At 47.4% G+C, this 25,068-nt stretch overlaps 1 protein-coding gene across 5 annotated transcripts in view; it reads right to left on the reverse strand.

Annotated features, from left to right (window-relative positions):
* Positions 1–2,980: 2,980 nt before the first annotated feature.
* MBTPS1 (membrane bound transcription factor peptidase, site 1) overlaps positions 2,981–25,068 on the reverse strand; it is a 62,173-nt gene continuing 40,085 nt past the window's right edge. For 4 of the 5 annotated variants that reach the window (XM_002761226.6, XM_078357867.1, XM_078357864.1 and 1 more), the window contains 12 exons: positions 24,628–24,772; positions 21,204–21,392; positions 20,126–20,298; positions 18,263–18,378; positions 17,557–17,713; positions 16,397–16,521; positions 15,602–15,679; positions 12,867–13,007; positions 9,946–10,077; positions 8,495–8,621; positions 5,254–5,384; positions 2,981–3,876 (listed from right to left, as the gene is read on the reverse strand). In XM_002761226.6, coding sequence (XP_002761272.1) covers positions 3,680–3,876; positions 5,254–5,384; positions 8,495–8,621; positions 9,946–10,077; positions 12,867–13,007; positions 15,602–15,679; positions 16,397–16,521; positions 17,557–17,713; positions 18,263–18,378; positions 20,126–20,298; positions 21,204–21,392; positions 24,628–24,772 — 1,711 coding nt within the window. In that variant the 3' untranslated portion in view covers positions 2,981–3,679. The remainder of the gene's footprint in view (positions 3,877–5,253; positions 5,385–8,494; positions 8,622–9,945; positions 10,078–12,866; positions 13,008–15,601; positions 15,680–16,396; positions 16,522–17,556; positions 17,714–18,262; positions 18,379–20,125; positions 20,299–21,203; positions 21,393–24,627; positions 24,773–25,068) is intronic. The other variant, XM_078357868.1, reaches the window with a different exon arrangement.

Raw genomic sequence — 25,068 nt, forward strand, 5'->3', positions numbered from 1 at the left:
TTGTGCATGGCTTTCTCAGGAGGTTTCCCTGGTGCCATCATATGTGGGACATGCTCTGCATGGAAAGGACAAGTGTGTTGTGCAAAGAAACATCTAGACAGGAGTGTCCCGAACAGGGGAGGGGGCCTAAGGAGGAGTCACCATTTGCATCTCATCTTAAAGGTTCCTGCAGTCAAGCCATTGGTGAGTCTCTAGGGAGAGCCAGGGTGAAGGATGACACCGGACCCTTCTCAGTGCCCCCAGGCCTCCTGCGAACCCAGGTGTGTGTCTGTGGTTGTGGTTGGCTGGTCTTGTTTTTTTTTGTAGAGACAGGATCCTGCTACGTTGGCCAGGCTGGCCTCAAGTGATCCTCCTGCTTCGGCCACCCAGCGTTGGGATTAACAGGCAGAGCCAATGCACCTGGCCTTTGTTTTTTAAAAAGATATCGCTGTTCACTAGGACAATGAGGGGCATAAAGGAAATAAAGGAATCCTTTCTAAGTGGGGAGCTGGCCCAGCCCAGGACCACATGAGCAGGCCTGGGTGACAGAATGTGGCCTCAGCCTCCAGGCACGTACGTCCCTGTGAGTGGCAGACATCGGCACTGGTTGTCAGGCACATGGCTAAGCACGTGGCCTGGGTATCACCACGTACCCAACACATAGTGTTTGGTGGTGTGCCGGCCCCTGGCTAGGGCCCACAGCAGGGGTGGCCAGGCTGAAGGGGACCCAGGCAGCTTGAGTATAGGGCCAGGGCCATGACATCCTCCCCAGGACATTCTCCAAGGCATACCCCAGAATCCCACAGCCACCACGCAGCAAGGGGGCTCCCTCCAGGGCCACTTACGTGGGACGGCAAATCTGAATGCCCGACTCGGCCACCTCAGCAAACGACGTGGATCCGGTTCCTCCCCCAAGACCCAATCCCCTTTCTACATGAGCTCTCCCGCCAGGGCGTTCTCGCTCCAGGCTCACCCTCGCCTGCTCCTTCGCTCACTCCATCCTCCTAAGACTCTGTCCCAAGGCCCCCCAGCATCTGGGTATCCTCCTGATGTCCCTTTAGAGAGAGGCAGACAGACATGGGACATCACACAGACGCCAGCAGGCGAAAACATGGGTTAAGTACACAGGTTTCAGAACTGAGGGCAACATGAGGGCACATCCTGCCTTGGCTACTAGCTGTATGACTATGCAGGTGACGTGCAATCTCCAGGCTGCCATTTTCCAGGTGCGATGGGCCCAGCGATGCCTCCCGTACAGCGTGTGGGGGATGAATCAGAAGCTCGTGTTATAACCAGCACAGCATGCCTGGCACACAGCTCTTCATGACATCATTCTGGCAACTGGACAGAAAGGGTCCTCGCCTCCTGGTTTGAGGGGGAACCTTTAACAAAACCCTGCCCTTTATGGTCCTGAGCAGCAGAGGGTGAGCAGCCCACACCCACAGAGACCTGTGAGAGGAGAGGCTCCAGAGCCAACAGCATGCAAGACCCAAGTGTGGATAAGAAGAGCAGCTCAGAGCCACAGCCACCTAAGGACGGGGTGCTCCTGAGTGCCAGATGCTGCTTGTGAGGTCTTAAGCCCTTGAGACAGGAGCAAATGCTTTCCGGGGCCTCAGCAGCAAATTCGGAGTCTTGAAGTGACGTGGCCAGTGCTGTGAGAGTCGCAAGGTGAGCACGTGACCTGACGTGGATGAAAAGAACCGCAAGGAACAGTGGGCCTGGGTGGCTCCTCCCCACTTGGGCTGGGGTGTTTTCTGCCCGTGACCTCAGCAGCACCCTGATCGGTGCCTGCACGGCCTCTGCCCTCCTTCCCCGTCACCCTTGCCTGTGCTGTGCGGGTCGGCATTCAGCCAGTCAGCATACAGAAAACATGCCGTTCAGGCCAGGATCGAAGATGAACACGCTGCCTGGAATCAGCCAGTGCTTTCTCAGATGTGACCCCCTAATGCACAAGCAACCGAAGAAAAACCAGAAAAGACGGACTTCAACATGAAAACCCTTTATGTTTCAAAGGATAGCATCAAGTGAAATGACAACCCGAAGAATGAGAGAAAATATCTGCAAGTTACGTCACTCGTATATAATGAAAAGACTACCCAAATCAACTATGGACAAAGGCTCCAAACAGACGTTTCTTCAAAGAAGACAGACAAATGGCCAGTAAACACAGGAAAAGACACTCAACGTCATTAATCTTCAGGGAAATGCACGTCAAAGCTGCCATGAGATCGCACTGCGCACCCACGAGGATGGCTGGCATTTGAAAGACGGAGAATTACAAGCACTGATGAGGATGTGCAAAGTGGAACTCTCACGCAGCTGGCAAGAATGCAAGATGGTGCCGCGGCTCTGCAAAGAAAATCTGGCAGCTCCTCAGAAAGTTAAACACAAAGCGGTATGATTTCACAGCCAGGTGCACTCCCAACAGAAATAAAAAAAGCAGCTACGTTCACACAAACCCCATTCACAAGTACTCAGAGCAACGCTGTTCACAGCCACAAAGTGGAAACACCACAGATGTCCACCAGCTGCAGAAGAGAGAAACACAACTGGTCTAGCCTCACCAGGGGACACAGCTCAGCCACAGGCAGGAATGAGGTCTTGATGCCTGCTACAGCACTGGCCAGTGAACCCTGAAAACACGATATGGAGAGAAAAAAGCCGGACCCAAAGAAGCCTGTACTGGGGATTCCATGTGAAGGAAATGTCCAGAACAGGCCAATCCAAAGACAGAAAGCAGACTGGTTGCTAGCGGCCTGGGGGCAGGAATGACTGGGGGTGACTGCTGGTGGGTGTGGGGTTTTCTCTGGGGGTGATGGAAGTGTTCCGGAGCCCGCACAACCTTGTGAAGACACCAGAAACCACTGAGCTGTACACTACACAATAGAGAATGTTCTGTGCATTACGTCTCCATAAAAAATTTAGCAGGCTGAGTCAGAACCCATTCCAGATTGTCATCAAAGACAAATGGGACAAGTGGAAAGAGTCTGGACACCGTATCTTGAAGCTTCATACAGGTAATACATATTTATTGAAAATTTTCTTCACCGACAATGGTGAAATCAAGACCTCAAATTACAAAACATGATGGCAGGTGATACTTACAAAAATAAAGCGAAGGTCTATGTTTCACAGATTTGTGCAAGTTTCCTTCAAATCTCAGGCTGTCCTTTCATTAAAAAGATCATGGAATCTAGGTTGTTCCTCATGATGTAATAGTAAAAAAAAACTGCATTCCATTGACAAAAAAAAATAGCTTTGCTTCCAAATAGCACAAGTCTTTAAAGTGACTTTTTCCCAACAATAAATATAGAAAATAGCCTTTAACAAGCGTATCTGAGTTCGGTCAGGGTCGTATCATTTGCTTGGAAAGTACATCCTTCCTCTCCAGTCAGAAGACCCCAGTCAGCCTTTCCAGGTTCTCCCAAGTCTTTGGTGCGCACAGCTGCCCAGTGGGAAGTCTTATTGGCGGCCGAGCCAGAGTCCCTCCTGACGGGACAGGACCCACGGCCACAGGATTCTTCTCGATGTCCTGGAAGCCTCTGCCCATCACAGGAAGGCAGGCCCAGGTAGAACGGACTCTAACAAACCTGCAGCTGGAAACTGGACCCCTTTTACACCAGCAGCTGCCACAGCTTGGCTCACCCCCCAGTGCTGTCCGTGGAGGCTCTCTGGCCCTCACAGTCAGCCAGGCTGCCGGTCACACAGAAGGGGTCTTCGGCGGGTGAACCTGTTGCATGAGCTGTGGGCGCTTCACCCGGGGCTTCCTCCGCTTCGGCCTGCTCTTTGCCTTGTTGATTTGTACCACAAAGAATGCAAGGACCACCATGGCTCCCAGGAAGGCGAAGACAGGAATGGTCTGGCCCACCTCCTGGTTGTAGCGGCCAGGCATGATCCCTGCAAGAGGACAGCTGGTGAACAGGCAGGAAGCCACAGAGCTACCAACACAGCCTTGTCTATGACAGCTGGTTCATCAGAAACCAAATGCAAGCTAATTCCATTAGCTGGGCTTGCAGGGCACACACCATTTTTAAGCCTTAGCTAAAATGACCCAGGCCATTAATAAAGAGTGGATGAGAGCAGAGAACAGCCACGTTCCCAGTCTGCTGAGAAGCCACTTCCTGTGGGGATGGAGGGCTCCAAAAGGTCTCTGCTGTCCCTCCTCCCTGGGCTCCCTGCAGATAGACGATCAGGCCCAGCTATCCCTGGACAGACAAAGGGAGGCCCAGAGGCGCTCTGTGTTTCCCTAAAAAGAAGGGAAGATGGCCATGTCTCGATCCAGGAAGGAAGGAGGGGCCTGAGACTCCGGCTGAGTGGGAGGAAGAGGAAGGAGGCATGATGGAAGAAGCGCCTCAGGCAGTGCCCACCTTGGGGAAAGCCCTCCATGGAGGGGACGTGTGGCTGAAAACCAGGAGAGGCCATCAGAGAACCCCTGATTTAGAATGTCAATGCAATTGACTGGGCAGTGCCAAGGGCTCCAGAATGTACCCTCAGCGCACCCGTGACCTGCACACAAGGCCCTCGGGACCCTAGCACCACCATGCAATGTCCAGGGCTGGACTGCATGGACAGGGGTGCCCCTTCCCTATCCCTGGTTTCTGGCCAATTCCTGGAACTAAGAGAAATCCCCTTGGTAGCTGCAAACTCTTCAGAAGAGTGCAGGGGACTTGAGAGCAAAAGAACTGCCTGGGCTCTGTGAAAAGGGCCTGGTACCAACCACCTTGGGTAGTGGAGAACCTGCCCCAGGCTCTGTCACTGTAGCCAGTGACAGAGACTGGAGAGACAGACAGGATGAGGTCACCTAATGGGCACACCCTAGCTCAGTCAAGTCCCTCCCAGGGCGGGCAGGGCAGGGAACTGGAGGGGCCTTCTGGGCTGAGGGCTGGGGGCCAGGGCAGCAGTTCCCACTGCCTGGGACCCAAACCAGCAGACAGGCATCTTGTGAGGGACATAACAGGTGGCGGGCAGAACTTTCAGGAAGAGCCTGCAGGTTATTCTGAACATCTTTCAGTAGATCACCTGGCCATCATCAAAGAAATTCAAATGTGAACACAGAGGCAGCATTTTCTATGGGAAACAAAACAATGTCTAATCTCTCAGGCCTGCCCTTGGTCATGCTGGTTTGTGCCACAAAAGCAGCCAAGAGCCAAGGCAAGGCTCCAAGGAAGACAGAGACGGGAAGAGTCTGGCCCGCCTCCTGGGGGGAGGGAGGGAGACTACCTTGAACACACTATAGGATGACTGCGCACAATAACCGAGCACCTGAGAACTCACCTCCAGGAATGTCCCAGGCGCCACTCTCTCCAGGGGACAAGGGCCTCACTTGAGGGCGATTCGATCGAAAGTTGGGTAACACCACTTTGTCCAGGTCAATGGAGAGTAACTTCTGATGTTTCCAAAGGTTACTTCAGGAAAACCAAATAAAAACAAGCCATTGCATTAGTCTAGGAAGCTCAACTAATACCCAAGGAAGAGAAAGTGATCCACAGGGAGATGTGGGACGCTGTTGGCACCCACATCCACTTTCATGCCACTGAGCAGCAAGTGCGGTGGCCATTTCCAGGTCCCAAGAGAAAAATATCAAAGTCAAGTTCCTGTTCGTGAGATTCTAGCATGACCAGGATGAGCCTGATTTTGCATAAAGCTGGAAACATGACCAAGCAACTCAGGAGGACACTCCAGCTGAGGCCCTGGAAGGAGCTTGTGGCCGGGAGGAGCTGCAGCCTACTGAGTGGACATGAGCCTGGGGCCAGAGCATGCCATTGAGGTCCCCTCCCTGAGGCCAGGAGCAGTCAGAGCTAATGGTGACTCCACAACCACTGGACATAAGGGAGTGGGCAAAGTGGGGCGGGGAAGCAGACTACATCTTTGTCTTTGAAGAAACCGCCATCTAGAGGGAGAACACGAAACATACAAGAAACCAATAGTGGGGAGTCTGAGCAGCATAACACGGAGTCCCCATCTGCCTCGCCTAGAGATGGGGGGACGATCAAATGAACATACATGCTTTCTGCACTCTGTGTGGTATCATCATTAACCCTGGGATCTGAAAAACTCATTCAGGCCAATACAACGTAGACCCAAAGAACACAGAGAGGTTGATAACACTGGCAACAGTGGCACAGAGCTTGGAAGGACACCAGGGCTAGAGGGAAGAACATGATGGAAAAGCACTACTCTGGCTTAGGTGAGAGGGAAGAATACAGTGAGTTCGCAAATTACAAATTCTCTATTTTTCTGTTGTTTATTCATTTGGAAACTGTCGGCCTGTCTCTTTCACTTTGGGCAAGTGAAAGCAAAGGTGTCTAGTCCTATCAGCATTTAGGCTGAAAGTCAACGCCAACTTGGCAGGCAAGGGCTGGCCCGAGCAGAGGTTTCCTAGGCAGGAAAGAGCGAGACTCCAGTCCACACTCCCAGCTCGGCAACTGCCCGAATGCCAATGAGCACTCATTATAACCTGTCTGATGTTACAGGATTTAACATTACACTTCAGCTTTAATCAGTCTGAAAATTAAACTGACAGTGTTAAGTTATGGAATCAGTGACATTTAGGCTTTATGACTTCGTAGCTGAATATATATGGGCTGTATTTCCATTGTACAATGACATCCTGTTCTATAATCTAATGCTTTGGTGATGGCACTTTCTAGTGAAGCAGTCATGGTAACAGTACACACAGCTTTAAAGCACACTGATGGAAGGACTGAGGGGCCACCGGAGCAGGGGTTCCTCTCCGGCAGGACGCTGGCACTTCCACAGCTGCCCCAAGTATGGACACCTGATGCCCAACAAAGAAACCCAAAGTGCCTCTCCACTTCCCAGATGGAAACCTGCCCTCAGCACGGCGATGGCAGGCATCTGGAGCTGTCTCCTGGTCTCAAATCTCTTTTAGAGATTCAGAATATGCGTCAATCTAGGTCTCTGAGGACTGAGAATAATTTCAAGAAGATGTGAAAAGCAAGATAAATGTAAAACCCAGCAGCGGACTGAGAAGAAGAAATTACTGAGTGATGGTGAAAATCAAATTCTGGGAGCTGTCCATTATCAGCATCCTGGATGGGCCTGTTCAGTATGTGATGGATTATTTGATGTGAACAGGTAGATAGCAAAGGATAGAAAGGATATTGTTATCTGCTTTTCCGTGTCCTAAACAACACTATGGAGAATAACTGGGTTTCTGGAACTTCAGCTAACACTGTTCACTGAGTATGAATTGCTGACAATGGCTGGAATATAAAGTCTGGTTTGAATGCTAGGCTAATAGAAGGTTATAAATAAAAAGGATGCAAAAATGGAAACTTATCAGACATTTTTAAATGATGAGATGTGAAATGCAATGGAAAAGTACCCAGTAATTAAAGGTTTGGGAAGACAGCTGCTGCTGAGACAACAATGCGATGATTCTACCATTTCCTGTGTTCTAGTAAGCATATTGTAAATGAAGATATATGGTCACTGTGTGGTGTGTTTAGCACTTTTGGTTTACAACCACCAGTAAAGGCAGAAAGCGGCCTCGCCACCTTCCCGCAGGATTCTCCTCTTTACCTTACAGGATGTTAGGGGGCCTCTGTCCCTGGCCCCATGCCATCACTGGAGGAAAAGAAGGCAGGCAGGGGGCCGTCTACAGGGGAGCCTCCTGCCTGAGGGGGCTGGAGAGAGGGGCCGGATGCCGCATGGCCAGGGGACTCCGAGGGCAAGACTCCCACTTGATGGGGGTGGGAGGCGTGCCTGCCCGGTCAGGGCCACAGCTCTGACAGCTGTCCCTGGCTTCATCCCTTTCTCAGGAAAAGCTTCCCCTTACTTCTTGCATTGTCCTGCTCAGGCCAGCGAGGTCACAGAGAAAGAGAGAGGGCGGGACCTGGAGAAAACAGGGACCAGCCACGCCTGAGCCGGCTCGCCCTGACTGCAGAGGGAAACAGCAGGGTCAGCTCAAACACTGGCTACGGAAGGGAACGGTGCAAATGAAGAAGCCGAGTTAGACAGTGAGACCCGAGAAGGAGTCCAGGCAGCGACAGCAGCAGAGGTCATAGCCTGTCATCGGAGGCAGGCACATTCACCCCCAGTCACAGTCAGCACAGGACGTAATGACACAGAAGTACGCTCTTCTTGACTGGGCGGCAACCGCAGCCCCTGGGGGTGACAGAATAAGGGAACTCTCGGTATCTTATCGTTAATGTCTCACAGGGAACACGCTGCAGCCAGCAGCTCTCAGCTCCCCGACCACAGGACCCAGAGCTCCAGCTCAAATGTAATCACTGTTGGATCATAGCTTTTTAAAAAACAATTAGCCAAATGTGACCAAATGCTAATTATCCAAAGCACTTTTTATGCAGTATATCACAAAAGAGCCTATTTCCAAAGGCCAATATGGGGGTTCACTAAATACCGCAAATGACAAGCTTGAAGATCTGGCAATTCTGTAATGATGTCAGTAAAATTCCATTCTCTACTATAAAAAAAAGCAGTGACTTGTAAGCCCTGTGGAACGAGTGGAAGGGCACAGGCAGACACTAACCTGGGTGCCGTCTCATTTAAAGGCTGTGGCTTGGCCCAAGACAAGTGTGGACAAGCTGGCAGAGGCCGAGGTTTTGGGTCTCCCAAATGGGCCTCCAGGACCTTGGAGTAGCGATGAAGATGGTTTCCTGTGGTTAGCAGCAACATCAACAGAAAAGAAAGTCATCTCTATTTATTAAAATGCAAAGGAAAAAAGTAGGGCTTTACGATGGATGGGTTTGCTTTCTCACAACACAGCACAGAGCCCATGCACTTGATTTAGCTGTCCTCCATGCACTGCAGGAGCTATGCCTGACTGCTTCCTCCCAGACAATGTGTGTTTCCTTCCACTGCTGAAGGGGGTGAGAAAATCAGAACTGTTCCCTTGAAGATGGGCAGATGTATGCACATCACTGGCTAGTCAACCTTTGCTGACCACCAATGCCACACTTTTATACGCACAATGCCACACTTGTATACGCGCAATGCCACACTTGTATACACGCAATGCCACACTTGTATACGCGCAATGCCACACTTGTGTACGCGCAATGCCACACTTGTGGAAACTAAGTAAGCTACAGACCGGTTTCATGGAAAAAATACTTCTCTTCTAAAATACTTAATTCTTTGACCAAAAAAAACACTCTGCATTTTCAAAATTCTATTTCTTAGATGTGCATCATCAAACACTGCAGCTACTGAGCAAATGAAATAAGGTATCACGTGCTTACATTCTAATATTCTTCAAGTATTGGGCTCAGGACATCATTAATTTCATCTGTTTCTTTTTACTCTTTAAACGCAGCTCCTGGAAAATGTTCCATGACGCCTGTGGCTCACATGAACCTTCTATGAACAGTGCTGCAAGGGCCAGCACGCCGGGGACTCACAGGCACTTACACCCACCCCAAAAAGTGCCAAGCAGCTGGGGGCCATGGCACCAGAACAGGCCCCAGAGGCGGGCTGAGGCTCCACCATCACGTACCGCCAGGGAGATCTCAGGCAGTTACCTAATTTCTCTCAGATCTCATTTCTTCATCTGGAAACTGGAAATACTATCTATTTTCACAGGATTATTGAGAGGGGAAAAGTCAGGTCATCCATGGAAGCATCCCAGACTAGTGCCTGGGACCTGGCAAGTGCTCAAAAACACTGGTGATTCCTCCTGAGGACCTGTAGGAGCCAGTGTCCTTGCCTGTGAGAGCAGGACAGCAAACATACTCTCGGCGGGGGCGTGAGTGGAAAGCAGCTGTACACTGGGACCTTGATAATGTCCCTCCAGGGACGTAAGGATGGCCTCGCGGCAGGTCAGAGCTGCTGTGTGCTGGTCTACCGACAGCCATGATGAAAACCGCTCAGCGGTACACACAAACTGGCCGTACTTGCTGGCGGGTGCAGCCACTGGCTAAAGTAGCATCATGTTCAGCTGGATCCAATTCCCTGCCCAAGGCATCCTGCCCATCCACTCACCTTCCATCCTCTCTGGAGTGACTGAGCCTGCTCCGCTGGGAGGGCGCTGACGGTTCCCAGAATGACTGAGGCTAGGAGGTGTCACCCCATACGATGTGTACTGGAGGAGGGCATCGAGAAGCCAAAAGCAGTCTGCGAAGTCAACAAATCTATTTAGGAATTCCGTTTTTTGGTTTTTTTTCAGACGGAGTCATGCTCTTCTCACCCAGTGAGGTGGGGCAATCACAGCTCAATGCAGATTTCAGCTCCTGGGCTCTAGCAATCCTCCCGCCTCAGCCTCCCGAGTGGCTGAAACTACAGGCACATGACACCATACCTGGCTAATTTTTTATTTTTTGCAGAAATGGGTCTCTGGTCTCAAACTCCTGGGATCAAGCGATCTTCCTGCCTCAACCTCCCAAAGTGCTGGGACTACAGGTGTGAGCCACCACACGTGGCCCACGATTTACCTTTTAAAAAGAAATCTCTACAGGAAAATTATTTTAAAGTTAGTCCCCAAAAGAGGGGAAAATGGGAGTTCAGAAGTCACAAATTTAGGTCAAAGTAAACCCAACACATTCCAGATTCCCCTGTTCTCCTAAGACATGCATTCTCGGTGGCCCAGCCCAGCCAGATCAGCACACATAGGCCCAAGCTGACCAGGGCTCTACTCCCAGTGCCCCAGGGCTCCAGGGGGTCAGCACCACTGGCCACCAGGCTGCACCAACTGCCTGAGTGCCACACTCAGCTCCTCATGGACGGGGACAGAATGGAGCTTATCTGGAGAGAGTGAGACCATGTGACACCCACGAAAAAAGAAGGGCCTGAGAGCAGTGGCTCAATGGCAAAAGGGAGACGAGAATGGGGGCCATGGCTCCTGCAGCGTCCCAGAGGCTCTCCTGGAAAGAAGGAACTGACACCCCAGGGGGTGGAGGCAAGGCCAATACCCATGGAGCGTCTGTTCACCTGAGCTGGGCGTGGAGTCAACAGGGCGCCGACCACTGGAAGACTGACAGCAGAGAAAGGGCAATTTGTTTTCGGGGACAGCTTGGGGTCCAGGCACTGGGCTAGCAACAGCTCCCGTTCACAAAGGATCCTTTCTGAGACCAAAGGCGCCACCCTATATTTAAACCTGGAGTTCCTGTGTCCATCTTGTTTCTCCTGCATCTGCCCTTTAAGTCCCATTAACATCAAGCTGGACTAGACAAGATCCCTCAGAGAAAAGCTCCATTAACTACTTTCCCCTCATTAAAGGACACTTCTGGTCAAGTGCTTAATGCCCCTGAAAGATTCAAAACGCTGCCATTTTAAATTTAAGGACTAGACCATCCTCTCAGGCATTTAAAATTTAATAAAGCTTCTTACCAGGAGATACCAGGTCTTAAAATCTCTGTGGAAATAAAACATTAATCTCCTGTAACTGTGACTTTAACCCTCACTTCTGATTTTTATTTATTTATTTATTTTTGAGACAGAGTCTTGCTCTGTCACGCAGGCTGGAGTGCAATGGCATGATCTCAGCTCACTGCAACCTCCGCCTCCCGGGTTCAAGAACTCTCCTGCCTCAGCCTCCCGAATAGCTGGGATTACAGGCATGTGCCACCACGCCCGGCTAATTTTTGTATTTTTAGTAGAGACGGGTTTCACTCTGTTGGCCAGGCTGGTCTAGCCAGTCTGGTCTCGATCTCCTGACCTCGTGATCCACTGGCCTCAGCATCCCAAAGTGCTGGGATTACAGGTGTGAGCCACTGTGCCCAGCCCGCTTTTGATTTTTAAAAAGATCCATCATAGTCTAGGGATTTACATGCCATGAAGGCAGTCAACTTCAGCCTGAAATGGAGGGGAGCAAACACGCCTCTCAGGGTCTTGTTCTTGTAACTCACCACATGCCCTCTGCCCGAGTACCCCAGTGGTCTCGGTGCGTTAGAAGACTGAGTTTCAGTTCTGGTGTTGTCATCACCTTACCAGGTAAAAGCGTGGAGCACTTTACCATTCCTTTTCCTCTTTAAAAAAATGAGAAAGTCTGTGCCCAACCTTAAGCACCAAAATCTGAAGGATGCAACAAGACTGAAAAAGAGGCAGAGGGGGCCGGGTGCGGTGGCTCAAGCCTGTAATCCCAGCACTTTGGGAGGCCGAAGCGGGTGGATCACGAGGTCAACAGATCGAGACCATCCTGGTCAACATGGTGAAACCCCGTCTCTACTAAAATACAAAAATTAGCTGGGCATGGTGGCGCGTGCCTGTAATCCCAGCTACTCAGGAGGCTGAGGCAGGAGAATTGCCTGAACCCAGGAGGCAGAGGTTGCAGTGAGCCAAGATCACGCCATTGCACTCCAGTCTGGGTAACAAGAGCGAAACTCCATCTCAAAAAAAAAAAAAAAGAAAAGAAAGAGGCAGAGGGAAGAGGACTGGTGTGCCTGTTTGCCTCCCCTTCACACCTCAACATAATAAACACTCCTCCTCACTGATAAAAGCTCAGAAAAGCCGGAACTCCAGGTCTGGGAGGACAGCCAAGAGCCCTCCCTCCAGGGAAAGAGTGGGTCAGACTGAAGAAGGGTGCCCCCATGTGGCAATGCCCACAAAGTACAAGCAGGCCAGGGCTGGGGGAAGCCTGGGACTGGCAGGCACCAGGGAAGTCAGAGAAGGGGCTCTCCACCAGAATGCAGGGGTTCCAACCTCCACTGGCCTCAGAAAGGTGAAGATGGAGAAGCAGCACCATGGCCCATAAAAGTAGCTTTGTTTTGCTTATTAAATGTGTGCAGACTCAGACACCTATCAAACTATTCCAAGCAATCAAAGCGACTGCAACTTCTCCAGCTGAGCCTGGCTCAAGTGAAAAGATGTTAGCTGACCTGCCAGCATCTCATGGGCACCTTTCCAGAGACAAAGGGAAGAAAGGATCTATGTGCCCAAGTCACTGAGGCCATCTGCGTTTTTCCTACCCTTCTGCCGGTGACTGTCATCCAAGCAGTTGGAGTCCCCGTACAGTACAATCCGGCCTCCACCCTCCGCTGGAATCTGATAAAGTCCCAAAATAGGGACGTTTTCAACAACTGCTGTTTCCTGCTTTAAAACCTCCAATCCTGAAACAACACAACAAAAACAACAGCATGTGAGTTTCTGTTGAGCAATGAGTTATTTCCTGCTTACCACTTGACATTTAATCCACGTGACACATAAACCAAACTGCCGAAATCCAATCTTCAATTAAAACACTGCAAATGTTGAGAACAGAAAAGCCTTAAGAATAAGCCTTCTAGAATGGAAATGTCTTAAGTGCCATTCATTTGTTTTAGCAAAATTCACTTTGCATGTATTTCCATATCCACTTCCACTTTCCCTTGCCATGGCAGTACATAATATTTACCATTATAAAGGTGCTGCCTCTCTCTATCTTAAAAAAAAAAAAAACCCGTAAAGTGTGCTCCCTCTTATCCTGAAAAGCCTGTACTCAGACACCTACACAAAGGGCAACCAGCAGCTCTTCTTGAACATGCCGGTTTCTCTACGAATAGAGTCATATATACCAATACCCAGGTTTCATGCTTTATTATGAAAACCTAGGACAAATGTAACTAATTTTTAAAAGTACGTTCACATATTTTCAATTTAGGTTTACGACACCGGTTAATTTCACAGACACATGTTCCAACAGCACAGACGCCTATCTTTGCCCAGATGACATAATTATTTAAAATGTGTAATTAATCAAGAAGTCAAAAATGTGTAAATGCCATAGGCAGCCTCGTCAGTGGCACCACCAGATAATCTAAGACTGTCTGCTCCAGTGAAATGCATTCCTCAGCCCCAGAACACGATGTGCGTCTTTTATCAGAATCTGGTATTGTCTGTGTTGCTAACATCTGAAATGTCTGTAGCTACAAAAACGTGACATTCCCTGCTCTCTGTACAGTAATCCCACTAGGAGCTGAGTAGAAAAGAAATATGCTTTTCTTTGGAGGAAGGAAGCAGTCAGACAGGAGACACCAGAACACACTCACTGCCGTTTGCCTTGTGGTATTTGACAGGAGTTTTATTTCTGCTATTGGGGTCTTTTCTGATCAGGCATAACCCAAATTTCTATTTTCAAATTCTTATTTTGTACCCAAAAGATTATTCAACTTAAAGCCTTTATGGGAATAAAATACCCCTTTAAAAGGATTTCATTTTTACTCTGTAGTGGAAGATGGAAAGAAAGCATGTGTCCTAAGTCTACTTTTGCTTCTCCCCACCCCCCAACAAAAACCAAGGATTTCCCAGAGGGCACGAGCCAGTGAGACCATTGCTTTGACCCCTTGTTTATAGCTAGGACCTGGAGTGATGCCGTCTATGAGGAATGCTTTGAGAAAGAATCACTAACCCAGGACCAAACCTGCCGCGACTGTGAAAGCATCATGATGTGCCTAAAGTTTCAAAAGAACCCTATGAAACACAGATCCAGTTACTCATCAACCCTGTTTTGATAAAAGGAAAAAAATCTATTCCAGAATTTATAAAAATAAATTCTATATTGCAGTTGCAAGTAGGTAAGCTGAGAAATCATTATCTTTTCATCACCTCCAACTAATATAACTATCCTTAACGTCCACATAGAGAAAATGGCGACCTTTACAAAGGAGGGGGGGCCTCATTCTGAAACACACAGTATCGACTTGCATGAAAAAAATGGATCTTGTGCATTTTCATAAGCCTACTGTTTGGGGCACATAACAGTCTTAAAGCTCTCAGCAACTCTGTGTAAGAGCAGACACAGGTGGTTCAGAATGACAGCTCTAGGTGAGAGGTCACAGGAAGGCTGTACTGTGGTTTCTGTTCACCTGCCCATACCCTCCTCACCTGGCTTTTGGGAAGGCAGAGGCAGCTCACTCCCACTGCTCTCCAGCTCACCAGGTGGCCATGGTACACTAAGCACATGGTGGTATCACGAACACCAGTTCTAGGAGGGCTGCCACGGTGCCTTCCGGGGTGACGCCTATACACGGCTGAAGCAAAAGTGCACGCAAACCCCACTCTTCAGAGAACTGAGGCTGCTGTACAGTGAACGCTCTTATCTTTAAATGGGTCAGAACTCCAAAACATGGTCAAAACTTTTCTAAAACCTTAATAATCTGGCAATCATAGAAGCAAACAATTTAGGGGTAACAAAAAATTCATCAAGTAACCTTGAAGGCAGTTTTTTAAAAAATATAAAATAATTTTGCCCCTCTCCTGAAGGAATTCCTTTTGCAGCAATTGCTGCACGCGCGCGCGCGCACACACACACACATACACACACACACACACACACACACGTATTCAAATGATCAGCAAGACGCTGTCTTACATTAGTATCCCTCAGAGCCTCTACCGAGAAGTCCTGCCTATGGTGGGTATCATTCAAATAATATTGCAACAAATTTTAAAAGAAACCAAAACGTCTAATGCACATGGGATTTCTTATTGGGGTGATAAAACTGTTCCAGAAGTAGACAGTGGTGATGGTTGCACAATTTTGTAAATACACTAAAAACCACTGAATTGTACGCTTTAAAAGGGCAAATGCTATGGCATGTAAATTACATGAAATAAAGCTTTTATTAAAGAGAGACAGAGAGAGAGGAGAGAGAGGGAGAGGAGGAGAAAAGGGAGAGAGAGAAAGAAGGAAAGAAGCAAAAGGCCCACGAACGGCATCCTTTACCTTGGTCCTTGAAAGTCTGTGTTATCACGATGCCATCTTCTGGAAACTTCGCAATGCTGCACCCTGATGCATAATACACTAGAAAACAATGTTGAAAGTCACGGGAATGCAGGAACGCCTGACGCTTTAACAAGTAACCGCTACTTGTTTGACCAAAATAAATTCTTCAGACACTATGCATTTTTTACAAAATTGTCCTTAATCTTGAGGAAGGGGCTGCTATTGCCTTGTCACACATGAAGTACAAGTAATCCCTCAAAATTTAAGTAAAAAACACTGCTAACCTCAGGTTTCTATAGAGATTTGGTAATTCAAGTAAAAAGTGCTATTAACATTAGGTTTCTGAATAGATGTTATAATTCAGAGCAGTCATGGCTCAAAACAAGCTGCCCAGACCTGCAGAATGAGAAGTAATAATGCTCAAGATGTTCTTCTCAAAACCAGCTACCAAAAACTTACCTGTGCCAACTTCCAACACGAGAAACACCGTTACTTCATGAAGCGCATTTTGTAAATAAATGGAAGCTATGAGGCAGTTCGTATTTGGGACTATTACATAAAGACTCTTGTAGGTAGCGCTAAAATTAGGAATGCCTACATAAAATATTTTCTTCTTAAAAAATCTGGACCAAACTAGAGCCCCATAGATGTGCTTCTGAAACTACTGCTGAGTTCTTTTCACTGACTCCAGCTGAGGAGGCGTCATTCTCTTTTTGAAGAAACCTAGGTTTCGGCGGGTACCACTTCTGCTCGCACACCCAATACCACGGCCTGGGAAAACACGCAGAACCTTACTGTCATGGTTTGCCAGGGTGAACTCCCCTTCATACAGGCCATCGCTGAACCCCATGTTCCACACAGAGAGCAGCTCATTCAGAGCTGGGATGTTAGCTCCTCCAGTGTCCGGCATCCACCACTGCCTGTGAAAGTGACGGGCACATGGGGGCAGCAAATAAGACACCCCATACACAGTGAGTGTCTGTGAAAACTCAGTTTCTCCCACCACAATCCAGTCCATCCACACTAAGGTTTCAACTGGAACCAACTGTCTAACTTTGAGTAAAATGGCAAATGCAAATGCTTCAGGTGATGTGCAGAATTAATTAAAGCAAAATTTATTTTATGAAATGAAAATCAGTACTTCACTGAAACACACCATAGATAACTGCTAAGCCTAGACCCGGCAAGGATCACTGAAGGAAAATGAGATGAGAAAGAAACATAGAAAAGTTCAGTCACAGATTCAAAACATAAAGGTGATGCATTAATAATACACTGGGAATCCTTGATCCCAAACAAGGGAGGACATTATTCCCCTTGAGTAAATGAATTATTGTAACTGTAAGTAACTTAATTATTACGTATTTGCAGTATACAATCTATAAATTTATTTACAATAATTACTGGAAATATATAATAATTTCTTTAAGTAACAGTTCCTTTGGTGCATTTACCTTTGCATACACTCAGTAATAGAGAGAGAGGATGGAAAAGAACTAAACAGAAATTTAAAGCTGAAGTATCTAAGACTAACGAGGAAAGACCATGAACCCTCTGTATTATTAACAGTACTCAGCATCAATAAACACCTTACTTTCTGAGCATCTCTACTGTACAAAGGGCTATTTTCTTTTTTGGGCACTTCATTTTTTCTTTTTTGAGATAATGTCTCTTTGGCACCAAGGCTGGAGTGCAGTGGCTCGATCTCGGCTCACTGCAGCCTCGGTCTCCCAGGTTCAAGTGATCTGCCCAACTCAGCCTCCCAAAATGCTGGGATTACAGGCGTGAGAACAGGCACTCAGTCGAAGGAGCTTCTTTCTAATCAAGCTTTGTGAATGTGTCTCTGCTAAGTGGAAAGGCCAACACAGGTCAAATCATCACTTAAGTACTTGCTGGGTAGAATTTAATGCCCCAAAAGTCCCATTTCTGGTCCAAATCTCAATGCACATCAGTACCTTGTGTTTTCATCATAAAACTTGACTTTTCTCATAACGGAAGTGTTGTACCAGTCACTGAAGATGACCAGCGAGAGTCCATTGTCCACGTCCCTCCGGAGCTTGGTGATCTCTTCCGGGAAGTACTCCTCCTCACTGTCCACCATCAGCAAAGTGCCTGATGAACAAAGAACCAAGGCTGGGAACTGTCACCTCTGAATGACAGGACAGCACTGCTGCAGAAACGCAGTGTCATCAGGTTCATGTCTCAGGTTACCGACACCTAAGAGACTGGTTTGTGCCTCCCTGTACCACTTCAAAAGGGGCTAAAAAAGTAGCGGACCAGGGTCCAGCAATACACAGGGATTAACTGTGATCTGATTTCATTTGTGGTGCTCAGGATAAAGATTTTTCACTCACTTGAAAAGGAGTAAAATATATGCCAGAGCTCCTTTTAACTTAAAGAAAAAAAAAAAAAAAGAGTACCAATGTCCCAATTTCCAGTCAGTCAGACAGGCTTGTATTTCAGCGGAACGTCACACCCATCACCACCCAATAGGAGAGTACGCCTGTTTCAGAGGCTCGCCCGAGGCTCACCCAGCTGTGGGGCTCAGGGCACTTCTCCTTTGGTACCTATCACTGAAAATGGGGATTCACTTCTCAAACATTTAACGAACATCCAAAGTGGGCGGAAAGGCCATCTGGCTAGCACAGCATCGCCACTTACCGTACTGACTGGCATCAAAACACGTGAAGGGGGCCCCGAGGACCTCCACAAAGTAGCCCATGCTTCTAAGATGCTGGTACATATCCCTGAAATTGGTGTGGATATGATCACCATTCCTGAAAAACAGTAAGCCACAGGATTAAAATGATCTCTCTTTACTGGCAGTAAAGGCGTATCCAGCCACAGGGCCGCCTATGCAGGAGCACCACACCACAGCCCACAGAGAAGGCCTATACAGTCAGCCCACTGCCACAGGCATCGGCCACAGCAAACCTGCATGCTCCGGCCTGGGTAAGTGGAAATGGCTGAGAAGAAACCATGGGCCTGGCATTTACATGAAAGAGATAAAATGACCAGAAGAAATAGCCAAAGACATGTTTAACATGTACTAGACCAGCACTTTAGCAGTGGCATTCATGTATACTGCTGGCAACCATCTGTGTCTGACCAAAGAGCTTAGCAGATGGCGTCAGGAGTGCAGGGATGCTGAAACAAGCCACGAAGGGCCCCGGTGCTGAAAGAGCAGCACGGCTAACTGATGTCACTGCCACTGGTCAGCTTTCCATCCCTGTCCCTCCCAAATGTGCTCACTTTCCTAAGGGACACTGTATATACCCTGTGGGGTCATCCCGTTCTCACCTCCCAGCCCCCCAGCACCCTCCTCCTCAGCAGCACAGACTCCAGGTGCTCTTCTGCAGGCCCATGGTCTCCCCTGGGTCTATGAACTTCCCAGCACTTCCTGTCTACCGGCCTCTGGTCTGAGTCCCTCCAATCTGGCTGCCAGAGACATCTTCTTTTAAAACCAAGTCTAACTCTGTAACTATCCTGGTCACATCTTTCAATGCTTCCCCTTCCCCTACTTTAAGCATGCAGTTCAAATGAGTCCAATCATTAACGCAGCAATGAGCCTGACTTATGGGGTAAGAGAAAGTCAGCCCAGCTCCCCTGCAGGGAACAGGCACAGGGAGAGGGGTCATGGGGACTTGCGGGGAAGGAGGAAGCAGCGCCAGATCCTGAAGGGTGCAGGATCTCACCTGGGGACTTGGCCAGGTGAGAAAGTCTGACCAGGCAGTCAGTCACTGGAGAGCTTGAGGCGAAACATGTTAGAACTGGTATTTTAACAAGATTACCAAGGGTGCTACAAGAAGAGTGGAATCAGGGCTGCAACAGCAACAGCAGTGGCACTCGGGAGCTACTGGCAGGAGATGATGACGGCCAGGATTGGGGTGGGAGAGAGGAGAAGGCCGGAGATAGAAGGATCCAGCATGTAGTTTGAAGGTAAGACTGACAGCTTTGCTGACTGGCTCAGTGGGAGAGGGAAGGAAAAGAGAACAGTTCAAGAGAACTGCAAGCGTTTTACTGCACAATCATACTTGTTAAAGTTTCAAAAGAAAAGTCAGGTTGCCCTAAATGCATGGCAAAGGCCCGGAATGTCTCGGTGTTACAAGATTCCAGGCTCCTCAAGAAGCTGAGCAACGTCTCCTTCTTAAAACTTGCAGGGGCCGGGCACAGTGGTTCATGCCTGTAATCCCAGCACCTTGGGAGGCCAAGGCAGACAGATCATGAGGTCAGGAGAACGAGACCATCCTGGCCAATATGGTGAGACCCCGTCCCTACTAAAAATACAACAAATTAGCTGGGTGTGGTGGCGCACGCCTATAGTTCCAGCTACTTGGGAGGCTGAGGCGGGAGAATTGCTTGAATCCAGGAAGCGGAGATTGCAGTGAGCTGAGATCACGCCACTGCACTACAGCCTGAGCAACAGTGGGAGACTCCATCTCAGGGAAAAAAAAAAGTTGCAGGAACAGCAGTGCCTCCGTGGTAGGAGGCTGGGGAGGTGAAGCACATCTGTGGGGTGCTTACCAGTCTAAAGGGTCATTCTTCATCCTTAAATTATCCCTGGGGAAATAGCCAGGTGGATAACGGAGATTGTGGTACTGATCCCAGAGAACTCTCTTGCTTCGTGGGGGAGTAGGAATTATCTTCACCTTAATGGGGAGCTTTACTGTTGAAGTCTGTTCTGCACCATTTTTTGACTTAAAAAAAAAAAAAAAGAAATGCCCTCAATGCCCAGAAAAACTTCAAAGTGTAAAAACATCATTTCTATTTATCAATTTAACCTAAATAATTTGAACACAATTTCCAATAGCAAATGTCTGGTAAAACATTCATGTATCACAACTAAGTCCATTCAAACACTTAAAGAATTTAAGACTTAAACTATGCCAGGTGCAGTGGCTCACATTTGTAATCCCAGCACTTTGGGAGGCTGAGGCAGGAGGATCATGAGGTCAGGAGTTCCAGACTATCCTGGCCAACATGGTGAAACCCCATCTCTACTAAAAATACATAAATTAGCTGGGTGTGGTGGCACACACCTGTAGTCCCAGCTACTTAGAACGCTGAGGTGGGAGAATTGCTTGAACCTGGAAGGCGGAGGTTACAGTGAGCTGAGATCACACCACTGCACCCCAGCCTGGTCACAGAACAAGACTCCATCTCAAAAAAAAAAAAAATGTTAAGGCATATTCTATTAAAAAAATCTAGTAGAGCTTCAAAGGATTGACACTACACTTCCTTTTAGAGAATATGTATTTTTGGCGCATTCCTTTTGAGCTTGAAATCTAGTATAAAACAGTCCTTTATGCTGCTGTGTGGCCACAGAACGGCAACCACTAGCACTCAGTGACTGAGCTAGTTCTTCAAACTCCAGCTGCTCCGGAGGCCCTGGAACCATCAACCGTGGCCATCAAGGCTAAGGCTGTCTGTCAACTTACTTCCAATGTAGACCCCAGGCATTTTCTGTCCCTCCCCAAAAGGTGATGTCAAACAGCTAAGAAAACAAGCCACTCCCCCGCCATGCCCTTACCTAGTCTCTGCTGGGGAAGCCACAGTGATCAAACAGCTAAGAAAACAAGCCACTCCCCCGCCATGCCCTTACCTCCGTCTCTGCTGGGGAAGCCACAGTGATCATAACGTGGCCCTGAGCAATGCCTTCCCAGGAAGCCGCTTTCTTGGTCACAGAAATGGAGATGGCCAGGTAGCCCGACCAAGGCCATAACACTGAGGAGTAAGAGAAGGCGACTTCAATGTTGTCTCCATTCTGTGGCAAATAGGGCTGCCAGTCAGGCTGCAGGAAAAAGAAATCACGCAAAGGCGAAAGTGAAAAGCTCCGAGAGAAAACACGTGCAAACCAGAAAAACTCAATTCTTACCAAAACTGGTTTCTGAGAAATATTTCATTACTAGGAAAAAATGGAATTTATACAGATACTAAGTAACTAACCAAAAAGTAGCTTATGGACTGCCTGGAACATACCACTAGAAAAGTCTAGAAACCGCTATTTCTGACAGCCTCCAATTTTATGTAGACATGTTTTTTCCCCACTATAAAACAGGAGGAACTTTTGTCAAAGGTTCTTTATCTGACTGAGAGAACTTAGACAGATGAAAACTCTCAGATTTAAAGTTATATCCCATTAGTTGTATGTTTACAAAAATCCCATTAATTGAAAGTAGTAATAAGACAGGGACACTAGTTGTCTCGAGTGACATTCTAAAGCTGGAAACAGGTGGCCGGAGGGAGGGCTGGCTCAGCTGCGAGATGACCACTGCTTCTACCCTCCAGGTGGGAGGAGAGCAGACAGGGAAGCTTGAGCAGAGGCCACCTGGAAGAGACGTCAGTGAGGGCTTGCAACTAACCAGTATTTCAGAAGAACCCAAATTACTCATCTCCCTCACTCTCCACACAGCCAGAACTTACACCTTAAGTAAGCCAGTGTGTTAAGAAAAAAGTATGAAAAAGAAAAATACCTGTAGGATATGGCATCCCAAATAGGAAGAAGCAGGATTTTGAATGAATGCTCTTGGGGCCACTGGTTTGCAAGTGAAAAGCTTTTGCCCATCTCTTGTAACACATATCAAATTAACACAGATGAGACAATATCTAACAATCATATGTAACAATTAGTTGAAAAATAAAATTGAAATTTTATTATATCTCTGGAAGGATAAGTTTCTCATCTGTCAAAACAATAAAAGTCATAAAAGATAAAAATTCAACTACCTGAAATGTAGAACTTTATAGAAGGAAGGAAAAACACACCATAATAAGTAATAATAAAGGTAAAAAATCACCTGGAGAAACAGTTTGCTTAAAAAACAGCAATGGTTAATTTCTCTCTGACATGATGATCTTGTTAGGATTGATAGAGAAAATCCCAATTCCAGGAGAAAAATGGGCCAACGAAATGAAAATATAACTCATACAAGAGGAAATACAATTAGGAAACACAACCAAAGATATCCACCCCAGAAATAAGTGAAGTGCACATTCCACAAGGCACCCATCTTCCCCTCGAAGTTTAAAGCTGAAAGATGGGCCACCTAGAACAGCCAGATGACCAGCAACAGAGGAAGGGGTCAACACCATGTGGCCACCCCGCAGTGGAGTGCTACTCCCGCCATGGGAAGCAGTGCACCGCTGACGGCACTACGACGTGGACAAACCCTGAAAACCTGAAGCTGAGGGAAGGAAGCTGGGCACAAAAGGACAGATGCGGTATGATTCCATTGAAGGGAGAAGTTGAGCAGGCAAACCCACAGAGACAGAAAGCAGACTGGCTGCCAAGGGCTGGAGGAGGAACGGGGAGTGACTGATAATGGGTAGAAGGTTTCTTTCAGCGAACATTCCTGAAGGAGATGTTGGCACAACCTTGTGAATACAGTAAAACCCACCAAACCGTACAACCTAAAAGGGTGAATTTCATGGTATGTAAAATTTATCTCAAGTTTTAAAAACACTAATGGAATAAAACAATTTCAAAAGGCAAATCACCCAGTGAAGGTCTAGTGGAGACACCTTCCCCCTGAATCCCACCAGCAGCAGTCTAAGCTGACATACTCTACGGGACATACCCTACCAATAGGGTGCGCCAAGAGTAATCCGTGAATGTACACACCTTCCGAGTCAGGGAGCGAATCCAGGGAGTTAGAAGGAAATAGTTCAAAAGAAAAGAAAACCATATATGCAAAAATATTCAGTGAAATGTTTATAGTTGAAAACTACATAATAGTTCAAAGAAAAATAGTAAACAAAATATGATTTATTATTTCTAAATATAAACAACCATTAAAAGAAGTATACTGGTGCCATGTATATAACTGAATTTTTCAGTGTTTACAATATAATGAGAACTACCCAAAAAAATTGTAAAATTTTGCCAACTGCACAATAACAAAAAATAAGTATTGCAGATAAAATGGAAAAGAGTATTTTTAAAAAAAGCAGCCAAGTTAGTATGCTGAGGCTGGAAGTGAGTTTTCTATTCTTTTCTATTTTTTATTACTGTGATGTCTGCACAGTAAGGTTTTTTAAAATTTACAAAACAGTATTCAACAAAAAAAGACCGTATCTTCCAAACATAAAGCCCTCTCTACACTCATTAAAGAATAAAATACTGGCTGGCATAGTGGCTCACACCTGTAATGCCAGGACACTGGGAAGCTGAGGCAGGTGGATCACCTGAGGTCAGGAGTTCGAGACCAGCCTAGCCAACATGGTGAAACCCCAACTCTACTAAAAATACAAAAAATGAGCTGGGCATGGTGGCGGGCACCTGTAATCTCCCTACCTGGGAGGCTGAGGCAGGAGAATCGCTTGAACCCAGAGGCAGATGTTGCAGTGAGCTGAGAGATCGTGCCATTGCACTCCAGCCTGGACAACAAGAGTGAAACCCTGTCTTCAATAATAATAATAATAATAATAATGAAATACTACAACTGGGCCTTTAATTATAGGGGCAAAATTGTACAGATGAAGAACAGAAATGAAATGAAATTGTAAAGAATCAAATATAATTAGTTGACTCAGGAACCAAACTCAAGATGTAAAAAGTAAAACTGGTTTCATTAATTCGATCCTGACTTATTCTGTAACAGAGTTAGGATATAACAAACCACTATATCCAACAGCCCTGGTACCTAGAAATAGGGCTATTTCTGGGTTTTGTTTTGTTTTTTCAGACAGGGTCTTGCTCTGTCACCCAGGCTGGAGAGCAATGGCATGATGCTGGCTGACTGCAGCCTCAACCTGCTAGACTCAAGTGATCCTCACACCTCAGCCTCCTGTATATCTGGGACCATAAGCGCGCACCACCATCCCCAGCTAATTTCTTTATTATTTGTAGAGACAGGTCTCACTTTGTTGCTCAGGCTGGTCTTGACATCCTGGGCTCAAGTGACCTTCCATCCTCAGTCTAGAACCTTTCCTTTTTTTAACTTCAGCAGAAGTAACTATGGCCTAAAGGTCTGGGCCGTGTCTAAGTTCACCATCAAGTCAGAGACCGAGTCAGAGAGAAGTTTCACCTTATCTACAATTCTTCCTGTGACTCCCATGCCGTTGAGGATGGTGACATTAACAATTGTCGGCATTCCTCCATAGTAGATGGGCTGGGAGCAGTAGGGCCACATGTAGGGACACTCAGTCAGATCTATGTAGCTGGGGCTCAAACTGAAATAAAGAATACAGTGTTAGAGTAGACCATATGAGAAACTACAATAAAGCAACAGAGCTGTACAAGAAAGAGTTTACAAAGCAGAAGGGCTTGCTTACAGGGCTGCCCTAGGCTGGCAACTGGGAACTAGGCTCTGGAACTCTCCTCCACAGATAAGGCCTCTTTGCCAGCCTGCTGTCCGTACATATACTGTGATGTGTGGGGAACACCTCTCTGCTTTTGCAAGTCTGGCGCTCTGGGAGTTGTGACTGATAGAGAATGAGTACGTGACCAGCCCTAATGGAAACTCAGA

This window comes from Callithrix jacchus, chromosome 20, assembly GCF_049354715.1.
Source record: "Callithrix jacchus isolate 240 chromosome 20, calJac240_pri, whole genome shotgun sequence".
Taxonomy (NCBI): Eukaryota; Metazoa; Chordata; class Mammalia; order Primates; family Cebidae; genus Callithrix; species Callithrix jacchus.